We start from the raw sequence: 19,809 nt of genomic DNA, 5'->3' as shown, positions 1-19,809 counted from the left end.
CCCCTTCTATGTTAGTCAATAGACTGATACACATCAGATAGCATGGATAAAAAACATTCCCTATACTCTAAGATATTTGTCTCTTGGCTTCCAGTTGGTTGCACTGTTGGGGAAGATTTAGGTGGTATACCCTTGCTAATGGAAGTATGTCACAGGAGAACCTTGAGATTAAAATCTTTTTTGCCACTTCTAGTTTGTTCAACCTGTTGTATGAATTCTGCTAAAATGTGAGTACTCATTTGTCTGTGCTGGCTGCCTTTTCTCTACAGCATGATGGGCTCATGTGATACTGAAATAGTAAGGAGCCAAATAAACCCTTTCTTTCATAAGCTGTTTTAGTCATGGTGCTTTGCCACAGCAACAGAAATTAACTAAACTAATATACCTATATAATTCCTAACTTACAACCAAGCCTTCTGCTTTTTGTGCCTGTACATTACAAAGACACCAATTATCAACAACAGTTTGTGTCCAAGGAACACAGCTACAAGGATACTAGCAGTAGTTTGTTTTCTTCAGTTCTGAAAACCAAGGAGCAGGAGAAAACATTAGAAATGTCCCATCACTTTTCTTTTGATCCATCTGTGGACTGCTAAAACCATCAACTTCTGAGAATTTTGAGTATGTTCTCTGTTCCCATTCAAAGCACCAGTGTAAAATAGAAGATGTATTAAAAAGTGTCTATTTTTTCATTGGCCCTATGTCAGATCATCAACTTGTCCTTCTAAGGAAAGTGAGTAAGAATGTATACTCAGTGTCACATGGCACTACAATTGTGAACAAAATTTCAGATGAAGTTGAACCTACAAACAGAACCTTTTGCAAGACTGATTAGATCTTTAGAACTTCAATGAATTAGAGAGTCTATCATGTTGCAGATCCAAAGCCAAATTATTTTGTATCATTTAATCTTCTTAAAAGCCATATATTGGTTTCTTCTGTACCTGACCAAACAGCTTTGTGGCAATTAGGTGGGTCATTTGTAATGTATGAGAAGAATACTAGCTTTCTTTTAAAATGTAATAACTTAGCAGAACACTAGTTTCAACCAATCCAGATTCTAAGGATTTCATTAGATAGCATCGATTCAACCAGGTTTCTCTGTTATATTTATCACCCACCTCTTCCATGTTTCCAGTAATTAATTTTAAAAGTGTCTTTATTGATGATGTCATTCTGTTCCTACAAAAAAATTATTAACTGTTACCACAGTGGGATTTTAGGTGACCCAAATCTGTGTTTCTGTGACATGGTCACTGAAAATTGGATCCAGAATGAACTATTTCCTGTCATTGAAAGAGGCTTGTAGTTTTCTGTCAACTGTTAAATGCTTTTAGGATCCTGTGAGTCAGAGACTACAGATCCTACAATGCTGGACAAACTGATCCCTGGGAAGGGTCACAAGGTTAGTGGGATACAGTGATATTTCTCATTGGTGGTTCTTAGAATGATTCCTTGGATAGTGTGCTTGGACCAAGACTGATTCAGTCTCTCAAGTACCCAGAAGTATCTGTCAACAGGACATATGTCTGAAATGGGATTACAAATGGAGAGAAAGAGAGTTTAGAGGTTTCCTTCATTAAATAAAAGCATCCTAGTAAATTTCAGATTCTTGAGAAAGAAGAGTCCCTGAAGAAGCGAAAAACAGCCTGATGAAACCACATGCTAGAAAGCATGCACATAAAGGATAAAAACAGTATAGATGAGAATCTTTGAAAATATATTTCATGGTTGGGGGGCCTCAATCATCATGTAGAGCATGTCTACCCCAGTGTAGATGCCCCCTGAAATCTTTCTGTTATTCTTGAAGAACAAATTTAAATTTTAAAGTTAACATTTCAATACTTTAATTTTGAAGTTAACAAAAGATTAAAATTTGTTTTTAAGAGTAGAAAGTGATATAGCTGGATCCTCAGGTAGTGCTATGTCCAATTTTCTGAGGAAGAACTACACTGATTTCCAAAGTGGTTGCACCATCTTGCAGTCCCACCAACAATGGAGAAGTGTTCCTCTTTCTCCACACCCTCGCCAGCATCTACTATCGCCTGAGTTTTTAATCTTAGCCATTCTGACTGGTGTGAGATGGAATCTCAGTGTTATTTTGATTTGCATTTCCCTGACGACTAAGGATACTGAACATTTCTTTAGGTGCTTCTCGGCCATTTGAGTTTCCTCAGTTGAAAATTCTTTGTTAAGCTCCATACCCCATTTTTTAATAGGGTTATTTGGTTGTCTGGAGTCTAATTTCTTGAGTTCTTTGTATATATTGGATATTAGCCCTCTATCAGATGTAGGATTGGTAAAATCTTTTTCCAATTTGTTGGTTGTTGTTTTGTTCTATTGGCAGTGTCCTTTGTCCTTTGGGGTAAGGGAATAACATATGAAATGTAAATAAAACATCCAATTAAAAAAGTGTAGAAAGTGGCTGGGTGCACAGTTTACTGGGTACAGTGTTTATCTAACATACAGAGACCCTCTGCTCAATCTCCAGAACACCATACTCAACAACAGAAATAATTTGGTAGCCCATACCTATACTCCCAACACTGGAGAGTTGTGAAAAACAAAAGGATCCAAAGTGTGATTTCTGACTCCCTCAAGTTTATAATACATTATCTGTTACTTAATGTTCACTTACTAATCTAAAATTGCTTAACATTGCAATTAAATACTTGATTAAATCAAGTTGGCCTGTGGTGGTTATATGAATTATTTTCTTGATGGTAATGTTGAGAGGTGTTAATACCACTGTGAATACAGGTGGCATCTTTTCGTTAGACACTGGACCCCACATTTGAAGATGGAAAAAGTGAAGAAAGCTAGTTGAACATCAGGAAGCAAACAGAAATTATGGGTATATTTTTTTTCTCTCTGCTCTTGATTGTGGATGGGATGTTTGAGTTTCTGCCTGACCTTCCTTAGGTAATTTGGAATTATAAGCTAAACAAAACCTTTCATTTATTGTGTTTCTTTTGGTCAAGGTATATTATCACATCAACAGAATTGAAACTATGTCATTGCCTGAAATCACATACAAACAAAAATTCAATGATCTTGATAAGGGCCATAAGAAGAGGCAGGTGCCCAACTTTATGCAGCATAGCTAAGTTATAAATCCTATTGCCTCCTTTCTCCTCTTCAGTCTGAAAAATTCTCAATGGCGATCATATGCTCCATCTCTCTGAGGAGTTGTGAAGTCTTTTGTTGTTTCTGCATTGTGATCACGTCTCCTTTGTTTAGACCAGCTGTTTCATACCTGTTTTGACATCCACAGTACTATCACAGTGCTGGTTCTCCTACATCCACAATAGAGTGCATTCTTGATATTCTAACCTGTTACCATGGTTAGAATAGGACTCAAATAGGAGGATTTGGAACTGATTCTCAGTTCATTTCTGATTACTGAACTAGTGGTGTTGATGATCCCAGCAATAATGGGAACACTGGCTGTAACTGTTTATATTAAACTGGCAGACTATAGTTAGAAAGGTAATATTTTTTTCACCAAGCGTTGAAAGTTCTTGTCCCACATCTCAAGGAAACCAACAAGATCAGTTCAAACAAATGAAGGAGATGATATCATGTGGGACCTCAAAAGGCAGCCTGGTCGAGCACAGGCTAGAAACCTCTGGAGACCCCAGGTGATCCTGAAGGTCCCAGGTGAGACCCAGTTGATCCTAAGGGACAGCAGGTGTTTCTCCTCAGCCCCAAACACTAGGCTCCTGACATGAGGCCACAGCCCTCCACAATTTGTGTCCTTCAGTCACATAGGGCAACCCCTCTAGCCCCTCCACAGGTAGAGGGTGTGACTACAGGACACATATCCTTAAGACAGATCTCTGGTTTAATGAGATACCTAAAGTCCAGAAGGGCTTAGCCAATTAAGCTTTCCTTCCACTACACTCCTCCCTGCAAAAAGTATTTAACCTCAGGGCCTCCCTGAGAAAACAGGATATGGTTTCTCATCTACTTGCCACCATGACAATGAAAGCCTTAAAACCATGAACTGTTTCTATTTCATCAGGATTCACCATGGGAAGCAATGGAACAGGCCTTCACCTACAGAGCCCACCAGCAGAAGACCTCTCTGCATTCTCAGACGCTGCAACCACCAACCCAAGCAAGCCACCTTTAACCAACCCAAGCCAAGTCAACTTCTGAGAGAAGCCAAGGATTCTCCCTGCAGAGTGCAGCTGGAGTGCTCTCTCCCTCTCCCCTTTAGCTGAGAGCCAATCCAGCCCATGTGCCCTCACTTTATTCTCAGCTCTTCTGCGACTTCCAGTGGCACCAGGATGCCAAAGAACCTGAGAACCAAATGGTCCCTATCTGCCTTTTAGGCCCAGGACACCCCCCTCAGTTAGCTCCACCCTTGACCTCAGACTGCCCTCCCCCATTCCTGGAGCAGGGTCCTACGGCTTCACATAGCCTCACTCCCACAGCACCAGTGTGGATTTAGTGCAGTCAAATTTCCCATGTTCTGCCTTCTGTAGTAGCCCTAGCCCTGTAGCAGGGCAGGTGCAGGATCTCCATTATTATCCAACAATATCATTAGAATAGCAATAAAATCCAAGGAATAAAAACTTTATATCAGGAGAGTGGAATCTCAAGCTTCAGTCCTAGGAAGAAAAGTTAACATTAAGCCATATTAAATAAATAGGTGGAATAATTATTCTATTAATAAAATGCTGTCCTTTTCTTTCCCAGAATTCCTTCACCCCAGCACAGATCCTGGTAGCTGAGCTGCAATGACTTTCAGCAAGATTAGATCACAAATCAGAGGCTTGGCCGTGAAGAGCCAATTGTTCTTCCCCATTTTTTTCAGAGGCTGGTTGGTATGTAAGCTTGATCTCTCTGCTGTATGGGTTGCACTGTTCAATTTTTACCTCACTAACCCAGTTGTGCTCTGGGTGTCTAGAAAGACTTATGGAATGAAAGAGAAATGGCAAGTTTTCTACACCAACCCTGAGAGTGGAATATCACTATAGACCCTACACTTAAAAAGTCAATAAAATCTTTTGAAAAATTTTATAGCAAAAGTTTGAAAACTCAGATAAAATGAAAAAATTCTCCAAAAATTACAACATTCAACAATATACCCAATATCAGACGAGCAATTTAAGTTTTTATAAACCTTAAGGGAAATTGATTTCACCATTTTAACAGATTAGAGTAGATTTTTGAGGTCCCAAGACTAACAACAAAAGCTGACTGGGATTTAAGGATGAAATACAACTTAAGTTTTGTGTACACGATAGCCTATAAAAGTAATTCTAAATACAGTCTATTTTTAAATCATCTTTTGGAATTATAGTTAATTTCATTGAATGTAATGATGGCACTGATTTTGAGGGAAAATATCAGTATTTACCTGACCACCATCTGTGGACTGCATTTGTACTATATGAGTACACATGACAGAGCCACAAGAGGGTATAGTTATACAGAATCTAAATAGATCTTAGTTTTCGTATTTAACCTGGCAACTTCACCTGGGCTTATGCATGAAAGCATAACCAAAGATATTTTGTAAAAGCAGCCCCCAGCAACTAAAAGTATCCACAGATTAAGAATCAAATGATTATATTTGGTTTGAAAGTAAAAAAAAAAAAGTTTCTGACAGCAATCTTGCTTAATCTTTATGTTTTCTTCCAAATATAATTTTTATTCCATTTTATTGGTCATTTTATTTATTGGCATTTCAAATGTTATATCCCTTCCCAGTTTCCCCTCCACAAACCTCCTGTTCCTTCCTTCCTCCCCCTGCCTCTATGAGGGTGCTCCCCCACACAACCGCCTACTTCTGCCTCAGTGCCCTAGCATTCTCCTACTCTGAGTCATCGGGCTTCCACAGGACCAAGGGGCTTCCCTCCCAGTGATGCCCAATAAGGCAGTCTTCTGTTACATATCCAGCTGGAGCCATGAGTCCCCCTATATGTGTACTTTTTGGTTGGTGGTTTAGTCCCTGGGAGGTTTGGGGGATCTGGTTGGTTGTTATTGTTGTTCTTCCTATGGGGTTGCAAACCCCTTCAGCTCCTTCAGTACTTGCCCTAACTCCTCCATTGTGGTCCCCACACTCAGTTCAATGTTTGCCTGCATGCATCCGCATGTGTACTGGTCAGGCTCTGGCAGAGCCTCTCAGGATTACAGCAATACCATGCTACTGTCAGCAATCGCTTCTTGGCATCAGCAATAGTGCCTGAGTTTGTGGTCTGCAAATGGGATGGATCCCTAGGTGGGGCAGTCTCTGGATGGCCTTTCCTCCTGTCTCTGCTCCACTCTTTGTCCCTGCATTTCCAGGATTTTTTTTTCCCTTCTCAGTGTAGCATCCACACTTTGGTGTAGTCTTCTTTTTTTGTCAGATTTCATATGGTCTGTGAGTTGTATTGTATGTATTCTGAGCTTCTTTTTGGCTAATATCCACTTATCAGTGGGTACATACCAAGTGTGTGGTGTTTTTTTTTTTTGTTGTTGTTGTTTTGTTTTGTTTTGTTTTGTTTTGTTTTGTTACTGGCTTACCTCACTCAGGATGATATTTTCCAGTTCCATCCATTTACCTGCAAATTTCATGAAGTCATTGTTTTTAATAGCTGAGTAGGTACTACATTGTGTAAATGTACCACATTTTCTATACCCATTCCTATGTTGAGGGACATCTGGGTTGTTTCCAGCTTCTGGCTATTATAAATAAGACTGGTATGAACATAGTGGATCATATGTCCTTCCCATATGTTGGAGCATCTTTTGTGTATATGCCCAGGAGTTGTATAGTTGGGTCCTCAGGTAGAACTATTTCCAATTTTCTAACAAACTGGCAGAATGATTTCCAGAGTGGTTGTACCAGCTTGTAATCCCACCACAATGGAGGAGTGTCCCTCTTTCTCCACATCCTCAACAGTATCTAGTAACACCTGAGTTTTTTTATCTTAGCCATTCTGATTGATGTAAGGTGGAACCTGAAGGTCATTTTGATTTGCATTTCCCTGATGACTAAGGACATTAACATTTCTTTAAGTGTTTCTCAGCCATTCAAGATTTCTGAGTTAAGAATTACATAGATTTTAATCTAAAGAAGTTGTAGCTTTCAATCTTTACTGTTGTAATGGACATGCACATAGATAATTAGGTGACCCAGTGTTTATCAGTAGATGAGATAACCACAAGGGCAGCATACCAAAGCACATGAATTTTTCAAAGTCATTGGAGTTGAGGACCTCTCCTGTTGGTTTCATGAGAAGGAAAGAAAACATATTCATGTTGATGGACCTCTATCTAACTCAAACTATTTCTTAGAATAGTAACAAGTTGAAAATAAATACTTTGCTAGCAAAATTGCCTTATTTTCTGGACATAGCTATGCTCCCAGGACATTCAATTTTCCTTTATTTCATTAGATCAGGTCACATGGCCTCAGGACAAAAACTCAATATCTCTATTGCTTTCCCACAGCTAGATAACCTGACTTTGAAACTACTGACTCAAAAGGTGGTTGAAAATAAAAAGAGATTGCAGCAAAGCTGGAATTTTCACATTGTAAATGTTCAGTCTGGGTCATGTATATTTGTGTGTGTGTCTAATTCTTCAAAGTAGAAAGAAGCAAGGTGCCTCTTTTAACATTTTCAAGTCATCTGGGCACCTAAGATACTGGGAAACAACAGGTTCTCACAAAGCTTGTTTGAATTGCACTCCAGAGATGACACAGAAGTTCAGGAACAACTCTAAAATGGAATGGAGGCAGAGAAGGTATTGTAAAGAAAAGATATAAACTTGAGGTTATATAAAATATTACATAAAAAATGGAAAGACAAGAGGTTATGGTTGAATGTTACCTTCCTCTCTTACATATTTCATATATATATATGTTCATCAGTAGAAATATTTATGAGACCTATGAGAAACTGGGAATGAAATTTGACTTTAATATTTTACTTTGTGAGAATGAAATCTGACTTAATATTCTACTTTGTTTGTAGTTGTCAGAATATCACTAAAATAACCAAGAATGCAACTTGTTGTACAGCTGTTAACACACAGGACTCAAGCAGTGATGAGTCAGGATTCTTATAAGTGAAACTTGTATACACTAGGAAAAAAAATGCTTGAAAATACTATGCATGAGGCGTGTGGCTCATAGTATAGCTTTAATTTCTTTTGTTAAACTAAATAGAATTTTCTTTATGTGCTGATTGTAGTCTATGATTCCCTCATGTGTGGTATATGAGAATACTTGCTTGGGAGGTATGGAAGAATCAATATGACTAGAAAGGAGGTTATAAACATCTACCTTGGATCATGCCAGAGATGTTGGCTGTCCCTAGAATTGGTCTTCCTTGCAAGTTTATATGGGCCAACTCACATATGATCTGAGAGCAGACATCTCCAAGGCCCAGCAGCCCCTGAGCTATGCTGAAGATTTTGTAGACTATGCTCTCTTCTTTGAGGTCCATAGTAGTTTGGAAGGGAGAGAGCTCAATTCCATTTTTGAATTACTTCAGTGTGATATTCTGAGGGAAGAATCCATGGGACCTGCATGTGAAGGACACTGTCTTCCTGGGCACAACTCTGACTGCAGGTTCAGAGATGACAGGAGGAGAAGGTTTAGCTATGAAGAAGTATATAGACAATGATGGGATTGTGATGGCCACTACAGATGACAAGATACGGTGAATAACCTTCCCAGACAGTATTACTATTACCATGGTTTATTGTGGTACTGGGGATCAATGTCAGAATTTCAGCCACACTAAGTACTGGCTCTACTTGCATGGCATGCCTGTTTGCTAGCCACATATATTGGCTGCTCTTCCTCCTCAATATTTTACCCCAGGTTTTTGTTCTGGTCATTTTGTGATATCTCTTATTCTATGTCTGCACAGTTTAGTACAGATATACAAGAGTAAATGCTAAAATGACATTCTAGGTGAAATTCTAATTTTGACCATAGAAAACAATTACAAATATGTTTGATATTTCATGTCATCTATTCCTGAAGAGCTCCTCATGAAACTTTGACAATCTAAGGTAAATATTCCTAGATTTACATCTACAGTAACCCAGAAAATAAAATACATAACAGAACTGACACAAAGCTGGAACACATCTTGATTTCCCTGGCTGTTATTTTTCTTTCATTGTATCTAAATGTCTTATGTCTAATCTTTGCCAACTTCTGAACTTATAATTAAGAACCTAATTTATTGTCAGTATCTACATTTGTAGGCTTAAATTGTACTTAGTCTGAAGTTAAAAACAGAGATTACTTTCTGTTAATGAAATCAGAGATATTTTCTAATTGTAATCTCAAAGATCACATATGTAAGCCTGTTAAGCAGACAGACATACTCTATGGCCCTAAATGCACATGTATTTGTGGTATGTTGAAAAGGAAGCATTGTGTCCTGTAGAGGTTTTTTGTGTAACAGTTTGCATTTGAAAAATATTATACACACTTGTGTTTTTGTACATGTGATTACCCCTCAAGCATCCATCCAGTCAGGAGACTAAACAGGTGTTATTTGAACTCAAGCTATCTATATACCAGCACAAATGATGTCCTTACATGTTTGAGGGACTATTTCGAATTATCATTTATAAGGAATATCTAGCTGTTCTGACATTACTCAGATTGCAGTATTCAAAATTTGGGCAAGATTATGATCAGAGTGAATGTGCATAGAGAAGTTAACCTTGTTAAAGGCAAAGTTCATCTGACACTAAACAGGAGATAAACTTAAATTCTTCTTTTTATCTGATGTGCATCAATGTTACCTTCCATGGGACTCTGGCCAGTTTGAATACAGTTAACATGGCTCTGGCTAATGCTCTTCTCCCTCATTTCCTCATTCTTGACAAAAACCATTAGATTATATTGCAAAAGATAGTCAACGAAGTTTGTTTCCTTGTTTGGCCTCTACCTTCTCCTGAGTTTGAATACCAAGGTAAAGCTATTGAAGTATCAAAATAGAAATCCATCAATCAAAAGCCCCCTTTGGCTCACCTAATTTACATGCCCAATTAAAATTAAACACTTCTTCTCAACAGTGGATTTCCAATCTCACCTTTATAATCTGCCCTTTTCTTATGTGTCATATTTGTTTCCTAAAGAAGTTCTTTGTTATCCCTTCAACTTCTCCCTTAGCCTCCATTTCCTGTCTTTATCACTTATTCCTTGAACTTAGTCCTTTTGGGGCAAATAATTTCCTTTGGGATGAGAACTGACTCTTAATGTGGTCCTCAGCTGATGCTTTTCCTAATATACTTCCATAAATACTAGATAATTAGAAAAAAAGATTACAGACACTTGTAGGGTATTTGGCATAATTCTAATACTTCTCTGGATGTTTTAACTTTGCATAGTGAGATTATGAATTTAAAGAACTCTGCTGTGCTGAACTTTGATGCTGCAGATAATGCTGATAAAATTATCCATGGCTTAAAGTCAGTATTCCTATTTTGGAATGTTGGCAGACAAAGTATATGACTTGAAACTACAAATAGACCAGCAGGCAGAATTATTAATTTAACAGATTGCAAACCAAAAACGGGTAAGATTCTGCACAGAGTCTTACAAGCCTAAAACAGAAGTGCATAGCTTTTGATAATGCATATCCCACAATGGATAAACAAGGCATTCTTGTCAGAGCAACCTAAGACAGGCTTAGTCTTGTTTACAAAATAAAAAAGAGGAGGTATGGCGTTCTTTTGGGGCTGCCTGGCAGGAATCTGACATTGGCCAAGGACAAGGAAATGGCCTACAGCCAAGTATCTGACATTATGCTAGAACAAAGAATCTAAATCAAGGAATCTAAGTCCTAGGCTAGAACAAAGAAGTAATTTCAGGCCGAAATCTAAATCTTAGGCTAGTGCAAAGAAGTAATTACAAGCAGGAGTATAAATCTTAGGCTAGAACAAAGAAGAAGGCTTCAGGCATAAAAATAACTTTGGGCTAGGACAGGGAAGTAGGCTTAGATATTTTGGTCATCATGATAAGCCCTTAGAAATAGTGACCACAGGACTTTGTTTACTGCCTTGCTTTTCCTTTTGCTATTTGTGCTTACTGTCTTACTTGTTCCTTGACTATTTGCATCTATTGTATTGCCAGTTCCTCAACCTAGAACTGACCATAATAGTTGCATGTAATTAAAATTGTATAAAAGCAAAAAGGAGGAGGAGGGATGGGAAAGGGAGTTTATGGATGGGGGGATGGAGAAAGGGGATAATATCTGAAATGTAAATAGATAAAATATCCAATAAGAAAAGAAACTTCACCCTAGAAAGTAGAAAAATGAAGGTAGAATCTCACACCTAAATATGTGAGCCGAAATCATCCTTATTAGTGCCCTTGTTGCAAGTTTTAGGATTATACTCTAATTACATTTTCCCCATTGCATGCAGGAAAGGCAATACAAAACACTAAGATGCGTCTTTGATTTGTTTGCTGCTGTACCACGAAAATCCCACATAAGGAGCAGATACTTCTATATACTGGCATCCTCCTCTTTCTTAATGATCCTTTCACTAAGTTGACCAGTGGCTCTTACAGAACAATGAATGCAGCAAGCACTTCCTCCAGAGGGGCTAATTATAGAGTGCAGATGACCATAAGATGGGAGAAGCACAGAGCTGTTTTTGAAATTTTATGTCATAAATATAGAGTTGTGAGTAAAGGGGAGAAATTTATGTTCCCAGAAATTATTCTACTGCAGACTTGTGCAGTACAGGAAACACTTGCCCTTAATTTGGTGGTGAACAAGGCTGTTTCTTGGTTGACCCTTAGGCACCCTTGTTTTCCTCCTTGAGAGGTGTCCTTGGCACATTAATTGGGCTTTAGAAGGTTGTGTGCAGCAGAGTGAGCCCTGCTGTTCTAATGCAAAAGAGATTGTAAAAGAGATTGTTACATCTCAACTTGCTGTTCTAACATCTCTATCAATGAAACAATCACAAACATCTTTGGTTGTGTTAAAGCATATATTTGATATCTCAGATGCTAATATCCATATTAAAACAATTAAAGGAACCTGGATCCAAGATTTCTTTCAGTTTTCTAGGCAATTCTAAAAATAGCCAGGTAAACAGGCAGCAATTGCTGCTGGGATCCAGCCTCAACACAAATTGTAGGTTGTCATGGACTAGGAATAGCTGGTAGGCAAACAAGAAGACACATCAATTGAGGAAACTGACAGGCTTGTTCATTTCTGTGAGAGTTTTCTGAATTCAGGTGTCAAAATGCTCGTATAATACTCAGTCTTTTACTGAAATCACAAACATAAGTTCTATTACAAAGTTCATAGGGAGATGGGTACATGCTTCTCTATTTTCCTGTGCCAACATTTTCTTGTCATATAGGTAGTACAGATTTAGAACAGAAAAGGGGAAGAATAAAATCTCAAAAGTAAAAGGTTTGCCATAAATACATTTTTTAAAAAAATTTCTGTTGACCACTGGTTTCCTGTGAGGTTGAGAGCAGCAGTATTGCAGTTTCAAAGTTAGTATCTTTCAGACATGTATGATAAAGGATAGTTTCTTAAAAGGGCAAACATGAGGTCATACTGCTGACCTTGCCTCCTCCAGACTGAATCTCCTTGGCAGAGTCTGCAATGTTGAACTTCATACAGATGTAGGTACCAGCATCAGCAAGTGTGGCATTACTGATACAGATGGAAAAATCCAGGTTGTTTCTCACTGAAGCATCTGAAAGATTTGTTACACTGGGAATTGCTAGCTTATGAAACTATATTATGTTGCCAACTGTGTCTGACACTCCTAAACCACTTCATGGGCCCCACAGGGTACAGAGTGGTCACAGTGCGCTTCAGAGTGGTTTACTGATCAGCACCAACAAAACTTTTTTATCACCATGAATCATCTTCAGCTATTTCACAGCTATTCTTTCAGAAAACATCAGATAAGGCTCATTGGAACCCACAGGCTCTTCAAAGTTTGTGATCAAATACTGTTAAGTACTAGAGCTAGGCATATACATGAGCATACTTCCTCTAACTTGGGCCTTTTAATACAAGAATGTAGTACAGATGAGAATTCTTAATGACAGAGACACTGGGAAGTTGAGTGGATACTGACTAATGCCTTAATTTTTCTTGGAATTCTCATGCTTTATCCAGTGTCTGATTGGTTTCATTTTCTGAACTTCTGTTATAATAGTTATGAGTGTGATTATGTGATTCTTTTCGACCAGTTAGATATGAATATAAGTGTTTAAGTATGGTGAGTTGTATGTTGATTATAGGATTTCTTGGTGTTGCTTACTTAATCAGATTGGGTAATGCTATAAATAGGTCTCAATAAGCAATAACATGCATCCTAATTAAGAAATAAAAACTCCAGACAAAAGAAGTATGAGCTCCATCTGCTGTCTGAACACTTCCCTTCCCACTCCCTTGATTCAGAGCACAAAGACCCAAATTTTTCATACCCAACACCTACCTCATTTCCCTTCTATTTCTCCCTCACAGTTCCACTACTCAAGGACACTTCACTGTTCAGGTATGGCCCTTGCAAGCCAGAAAAGATATTAATCCTACCTGCTGTCTGAACCCTTACACTTCCTTCTTTTGAAAGTCATGACAAAAGTCTATGACATTTTCCCCTGTCCAATCCCCCTGACCCATTCTATACACCTTCCTCTACTTGGGCAGACATCCACTGCTCAGGTAAAGGGCACACAAACCATAACAGGTAAGATGCCAACCTGCCATCTGGACCCTCCACTGTCTCTTTTCAGAATTGAAATGCACAGGCTTCTTTTAAAAAATTAGTTATTTTACTTAAGTACATCCCAAATATTGCTTCCCCTCCCAGTACCCCTTCCCAGAGTTTACCACACCTTCCTTCCTCCCCTTCACTTCTGAGAGGGTTCCCCAACTCCAGAATTCCCTTTCCCTGGGCATCAAGTCTCAGGCATAAACTTCTCATCTCTAACTGAAACCAGACAAAGAAGTCCTCTGCTACATACATGCATCAGGCCTCAGACTAGCCTATGGTACTCTTTGGATGGTAGCTTAGTCTCTGAAAGCTCACAGGGGACCAAGTTAGTTGACACTCTTGGTCTTTCTGTGAACTTGTCACCCACTTCAGCTCCTTCATTCCTTCCCCTAACTCTTCTATATAGATCCTTGATCTCAGTCCAATGAGTGGCTATAAGTATCTGCATCTGTCTCAGTCAGCTGCTGGAAGATTTTATCATTTCCTGAAGCTTTCTGAGTTTTTTTAAAATTTTCTGAAATTAATATATAATTATATCTTTTTCCCTGCACTTTTTCCCGAGACCCATGGTTTCTCTTTCTTTATCTTTTTCTGCCTTTGTCTCTCTCTCTCTTCCTCGTTCTTTTCTTGTACTTGTGCTAGATCCACTTGGTCTCAAGATATTTTGTCTTGGTTAGAATCTAGTACAAAATAATGATTTTCAAACACCTAATTCCAACACCCGAGATATTGTTGAATTATGGCATATTATTTCTCAAAGCCACTTAAAAGTTCAGTTGGGCCCATATAATATTTGTGAGAGCAGCTCAATCTTGCAACAAACCAGCTGTTCTCCCAGAATTATCTCTTGAATGTCCTTTACTGATAACCTGGTAAATGTAGTTCAAGTGACACTTAGAAGTCTATATATTATAAGTAGTATTAATTGTCAACTTGCTACAAATGAAGCATGCCACCAGGGACATCTGTGGGAGATTTTTGAAGTTAGAGTGTCTTTTATCCAATCTGTGAGTGATTGTCTTTAGTTAGATTTGGAAAAATCTCATCTTAATTTTTGGCAGAACACTGTCCTGAGTAGGGGATCTTGAGCTGTAAGACAGAGAGGACCAGTGGAATGCTAGCATACATGCACTGTCCCGCGCAACCTCCCGCCAGCAGGAAAGACGCGGCACACTCAGGATCCTTCTGCAGTATAAGCTTTAATGCATCTTGAGAGGGAGAGCATAAGCTTCACAAACGAGGAGGGACCCCAAGGGCCTAAAACCCTTCCCTTATATAGAGAGCTAAGCTCGCCTGGGACGTGGCAGTCTCTGATGGGCTCCTGTTGCCTCAGGCCACATGACGTGTTCCAACTGTCAGATTAATCAAGGCGGGAAAACCTTCCAGCGCATGCGCACAGACTTGTTAATGGCAATGATGTGATAAGGATAGCTTCCCACAATGCACTTATTCATTGCTCCCTCCTATTTTCTGTGGATATAATGTGACTCCGTGGTTCAAGATCTTACAACATTGAAGTCACTGTAATGATAAACTATAATTTGGAGTTGTAATCCCAATAAGCTCTTGATTTCTTAAGTTGTATTTGTCAGGATATTAAATCTTATCATGCTAATTTCTTCCAGAAAGCAAATGGGAACATTTTAATAAATATATGCATAACAGAGCATGAAAGGGCATATCAGTATATTGAAAAGGAAATTGAATAGATTGCTTCTTGAGACAAAAGATTACACTTTCACAATGATGTCAGTCTCTTCTGGATAGAAAAAAATATTCCATTTCTTATTGTGTGGAGCAGGAACTACAGAGAGAAAAGGATAAGTGGTCTCAACAGCCTCAATGTGTGCCTAAGAAAAAGAACAAGAGAGCTAAAACTTCAAGATCAAATTTTCTCCTGTCTTTTTTAGATTTGAGATGTCCTTTCTGTGGTGTTTCAGTGGGTGTGAAAACTTGTTGTAGCTGTGACATCCATACCCCAAAACAGAAACCTCAATTAAGCAATTTCCTGCTTCATGCTGGTCCATGGGCAAGCTTGTATGACATTCATTCCATGGTTTACTAAGATGGGTTTAGTCCACTGTGTGCAATCTTACCCTAGGCAGATGAACCCAGGTAGACTAAGAAAGGAACTCAAACCAGGCATGGTGATACATGCCTTTGCTCTCTGCACTCAGAAACAGAGTTAGGAGGATCTGTTTGTTTGTTTTTCAGGCCAGCCAATACTACCAATCAAGATACTATCAATGGATAATGAAAATTATAATTACTTTCCTCTGATTTGAATATTCTTATTTTTACTATTTGTCAAACTTGACCTGTTGATGTTTGCACTTCAGTGTCATTAAGAGAGTCATGCCAAGAGAGTGTTAATGAAATTAGGGTTTCTAATGAGAACTTTAAAATACTACTTTATACTTACTGGCTAGAAGGTTGTACATATGTATAAGGGTACACAGATGTCTGGAAAAGACTAGAGGCTAAAATGAAGTACTTTTAGTTGAATATGATGTTACTATACTAGAAGAATACAAAGGTCAACATACTTGTGCAAGTGCCAGAACCTTGAAAGTCTTTCTATAGTCACATTGAGTTTGTGAAAAGACTTTGTTCAATGTCATAATATCATACAATAAACAAGTATGGGATTAACAATAAACAAATAAAAATGCATTTGCATGGTTGACTTATATTAATATGGTAGGAGAATTACATGTATGGCCATGAGGAATATATAATAGTGCAAGACTTCAATATCCTACTCTCACCAATGGATAGGTCATTGAAATAGAAATTAAACAGAGGCACAGTGAAACTAATATAGATTATTAACCAAATGGATTTAACTGATAGAAATAAAGCAATTAAACTTAAAAAAAATTAAACCTAAAAAAAAAAACAAAAAACAAAAAAAATCTTTTCAGCACTTCATGGACACAATAAAAGCAATGCAAAGAGGAAAATTCATAGCAGTAAGTGCCCTTGTAAAAAAATTGGAGAAATCTCACACTAGGAAGTTAACAGCACACCTGAAAGCCCTAGAAGAAAAAAAGCAAAAACATACAAAAGGAGTATATGGCAGGTAATAGTTAAACTCAGGGCCTAAATTGACCAAATAGAAGAAAGAGAATGATACAAAGAATGAATAAAATGAGAAGCCTGTTCTTTGCAAAAATCAACAAGAAAGATAAACCCCTAGCCAGATTAACTAAAAGGTCTAGATCCAGTTTCCAATTAACAAAATCATAAATGAAAAGGGAGACATAACATTAGAAATTGAGGAAATTCAAAAAAGTCATCAGACCCTAAAACAAAAACCTATACTTAACAAAATTGGAAAATCTAGACAAAATGGATGATTTTATACACAGATATTATTTACCAAAATTAAATCAAGGACAGGTAATCTATCTAAACAAGTGCATATTCCCTAAGGAAATAGAAGTCATTAAAAACCTCTCAAACAAAAAAAGCCCAGGGAGAGATGGTTTTAGTATTCTACCAGACCTTCAAAGTTGACCAACTCTCTTAAAACTATTTTATAAAATAGAAAGAGAAGGAATACTGCCTAATACATTCTATGAAGTCACAATTACTCTGCTACCTAAACCACACAAAAACTCAACAAAGAAAGAGAACTTGAAATCAATTTTGTTTATGAATATTGATGCAAAAATATTCAATAAAATCCTAGCAAACTGAATTCATCATTCACCAAGATCAAATAGGCTTCATTCCAAGAATGCAAGGTTGGTTCAATATATTTGAAAATCCATTAAGGTACACCACTGTGTAAACAAACTCAAAGAAAAAAATCACATGATCATCTCTTTAGATGGTGAAAACCATTTGACAAAATATAACATCCTGTCACCCCTTCATGTTAAAAGTCTTGGAGAGATCAGGAATTCAAGCCTCATATATAAACATAATAAATGGAATATATAGCAATATATAGAAAACCAACAGCCATTATTAAATTAAATGGAGAGATAATAGAAGCAATCCCACTAGTTCTTTTACTGTTAAGAATTCTTTTTGCTATCCTAGCTTTTTTGCTTTTTCATATGTAACTAATAATTATTACTCTTTCCATGTCTTTGAAGAATTTTGTTGGAATTTTGATGGGGATTGCATTGAATCTGTAGATTACTTTTGGTAGGATGGCAATTTTTATTATGTTAATTCTAACAATCCATGAGTAATAATGGAAAACACAAGGATGCCCAGTCTCTCCATATTTATTCAATTTAGTGTTTGAAGTTCTAGCTAGAACAATAGGACAACAAAAGGATATCAAGTGGATACAAATAGGCAAAGAAAAATTCAAGGTGTCACTATTTGCAGATGATATGATAGTATTCATAAGTGACCCTCAAAGAAATCATCAGCCTTGCTTTTCACAAATGATGAACAGGCTGAAAAAGAAAATAGGGAAACAACACCCTTCATAATAGTCACAAATAACATAAAATACCTTGGGGGTAACTCTAACCAAACAAGTGAATGATCTGTATGACAAAAACTTTAAGTCTCTCTAGAAAGAAATTAAAGAAGACATCAGAAAATGAAGAGATCTCCCATGCTCATGGATTGTTAGAATTAACATAATGAAAATAGCCATCCTTCCAAAAGCAATCTACAGATTCAATGCAATCCCCATCAAAATTTCAACAAAATTTTTCAAAGACATGGAAAGAGTAATTATCAGTTACATATGGAAAAACAAAAAAGCCAGGATAGCAAAAAGAATTCTTAACAATAAAAGAACTTCTGACAGAATCACTATCCCTGACCTCAATCTATACTACAGAGCAATAATGGTAAAAATGGCTTGGTATTGATTCAGAGACAGACAGGTTGATCAATGTAATAGAATTGAAGACTCAGAAATAAAACCATATATTTATGAACACTTGATCTTTGAGAATGAAGCCAAACATATGTAATGGAAAAAGACAGTATCTTCAATAAATGGTGCTGGACTAACTGGTAATCTGTATGTAGAAAAGTGAAAGTAGATCCATATTTTTCACCTTACACAAAACTCAAGTCCAAGTGGATAAAGGATCTCAACATAAAACCAGATACACTGAATCTAATAGAAGAGAATCTGAGAAAGGGTCTTGAACTTATTGGCACAGGGGTTAATTTTCTAAACAGTATTCCAATGACTCAAGCTCTAAGATCAAGAATTGATTAATAGGAACTCATGAAACTGAAAATCTTCTGTAAGGCAAAGGATATACTCAGTAGGACAAATTGGTAACCTACAGATTGGGAAAGAGATCTTCCCTAACCCTACATCTGATAGAGGGCTGATATCCAAAATATATAAAGAACTTAAGAAGCTAAACTCCAAAAACCCAAACAACCCAATCAAAAAATGACGTATAGATCTAAACAGAGAATTCACAACAGAGGAATTTTGAGTGGCAGAGGAACACTTAAAGAAATGTTTAAAGTCCTTAGTGATCAGGGAAATGCAAATCAAAACAACACTGATATTTCATCTTACACCAATCAGAATGACGAAGATTAAAAAAAAAAAACAAAAAACACCTCACATGACTTCCCGTGTTGGCAAGAATGTGGAGAAAAAGGAACAACCCTCCATTGTTGGTGGGATTGCAAACTGTTACAACCACTCAGGAGATCAATCTGGAGATTCCTCAGAAAATTGGTAAAAGATCTACCTGAAGATCCAGATATCCGACTCCTGATCATATGCCCAAAAGATGCCCCACCATGCCACAGGGACATGTGCTCCATTATCTTCTAAGTGGCCTTATTTGTGATATCCAGAAGCTGGAAAAAAGCCAGATGAACCACAATCGAGGAATGGATGCAGAAAATGTGGTTCACTTACAAAATGGAATACTATTCAGCTATTAAAAATGAGGACATCATAACTTTTGCATGAAAACGAATGTTACTAGAAAATATTATCCTAAGTGAGGCAATTCAGGTCCAAATGGACATGGATTTTATGTACTTCCTAATAAGTAGAGATAAGCCAAATAAGTACAGAATATCTAGGATACAATTCACAAAATTCAAGAAGGTGAAAAATCTTAAGGGTACAAATGA

At 37.5% G+C, this 19,809-nt stretch overlaps 1 protein-coding gene across 1 annotated transcript in view; it reads right to left on the bottom strand.

Moving 5' to 3' along the window:
* Positions 1–401: 401 nt before the first annotated feature.
* The window catches only part of LOC114634198 (signal-regulatory protein beta-1-like), a 31,893-nt gene continuing 12,485 nt past the window's right edge, over positions 402–19,809 (bottom strand). The window contains 4 exon segments of the mRNA XM_028782860.1: positions 402–513; positions 7,664–7,715; positions 8,282–8,641; positions 12,547–12,704. Of these exon segments, the coding sequence (XP_028638693.1) occupies positions 402–513; positions 7,664–7,715; positions 8,282–8,641; positions 12,547–12,704 (682 nt within the window).

This window comes from Grammomys surdaster, unplaced genomic scaffold (genome assembly GCF_004785775.1).
Source record: "Grammomys surdaster isolate TR1022 unplaced genomic scaffold, NIH_TR_1.0 910, whole genome shotgun sequence".
Taxonomy (NCBI): Eukaryota; Metazoa; Chordata; class Mammalia; order Rodentia; family Muridae; genus Grammomys; species Grammomys surdaster.
This window is presented reverse-complemented; position numbering and strand designations above follow the sequence as displayed.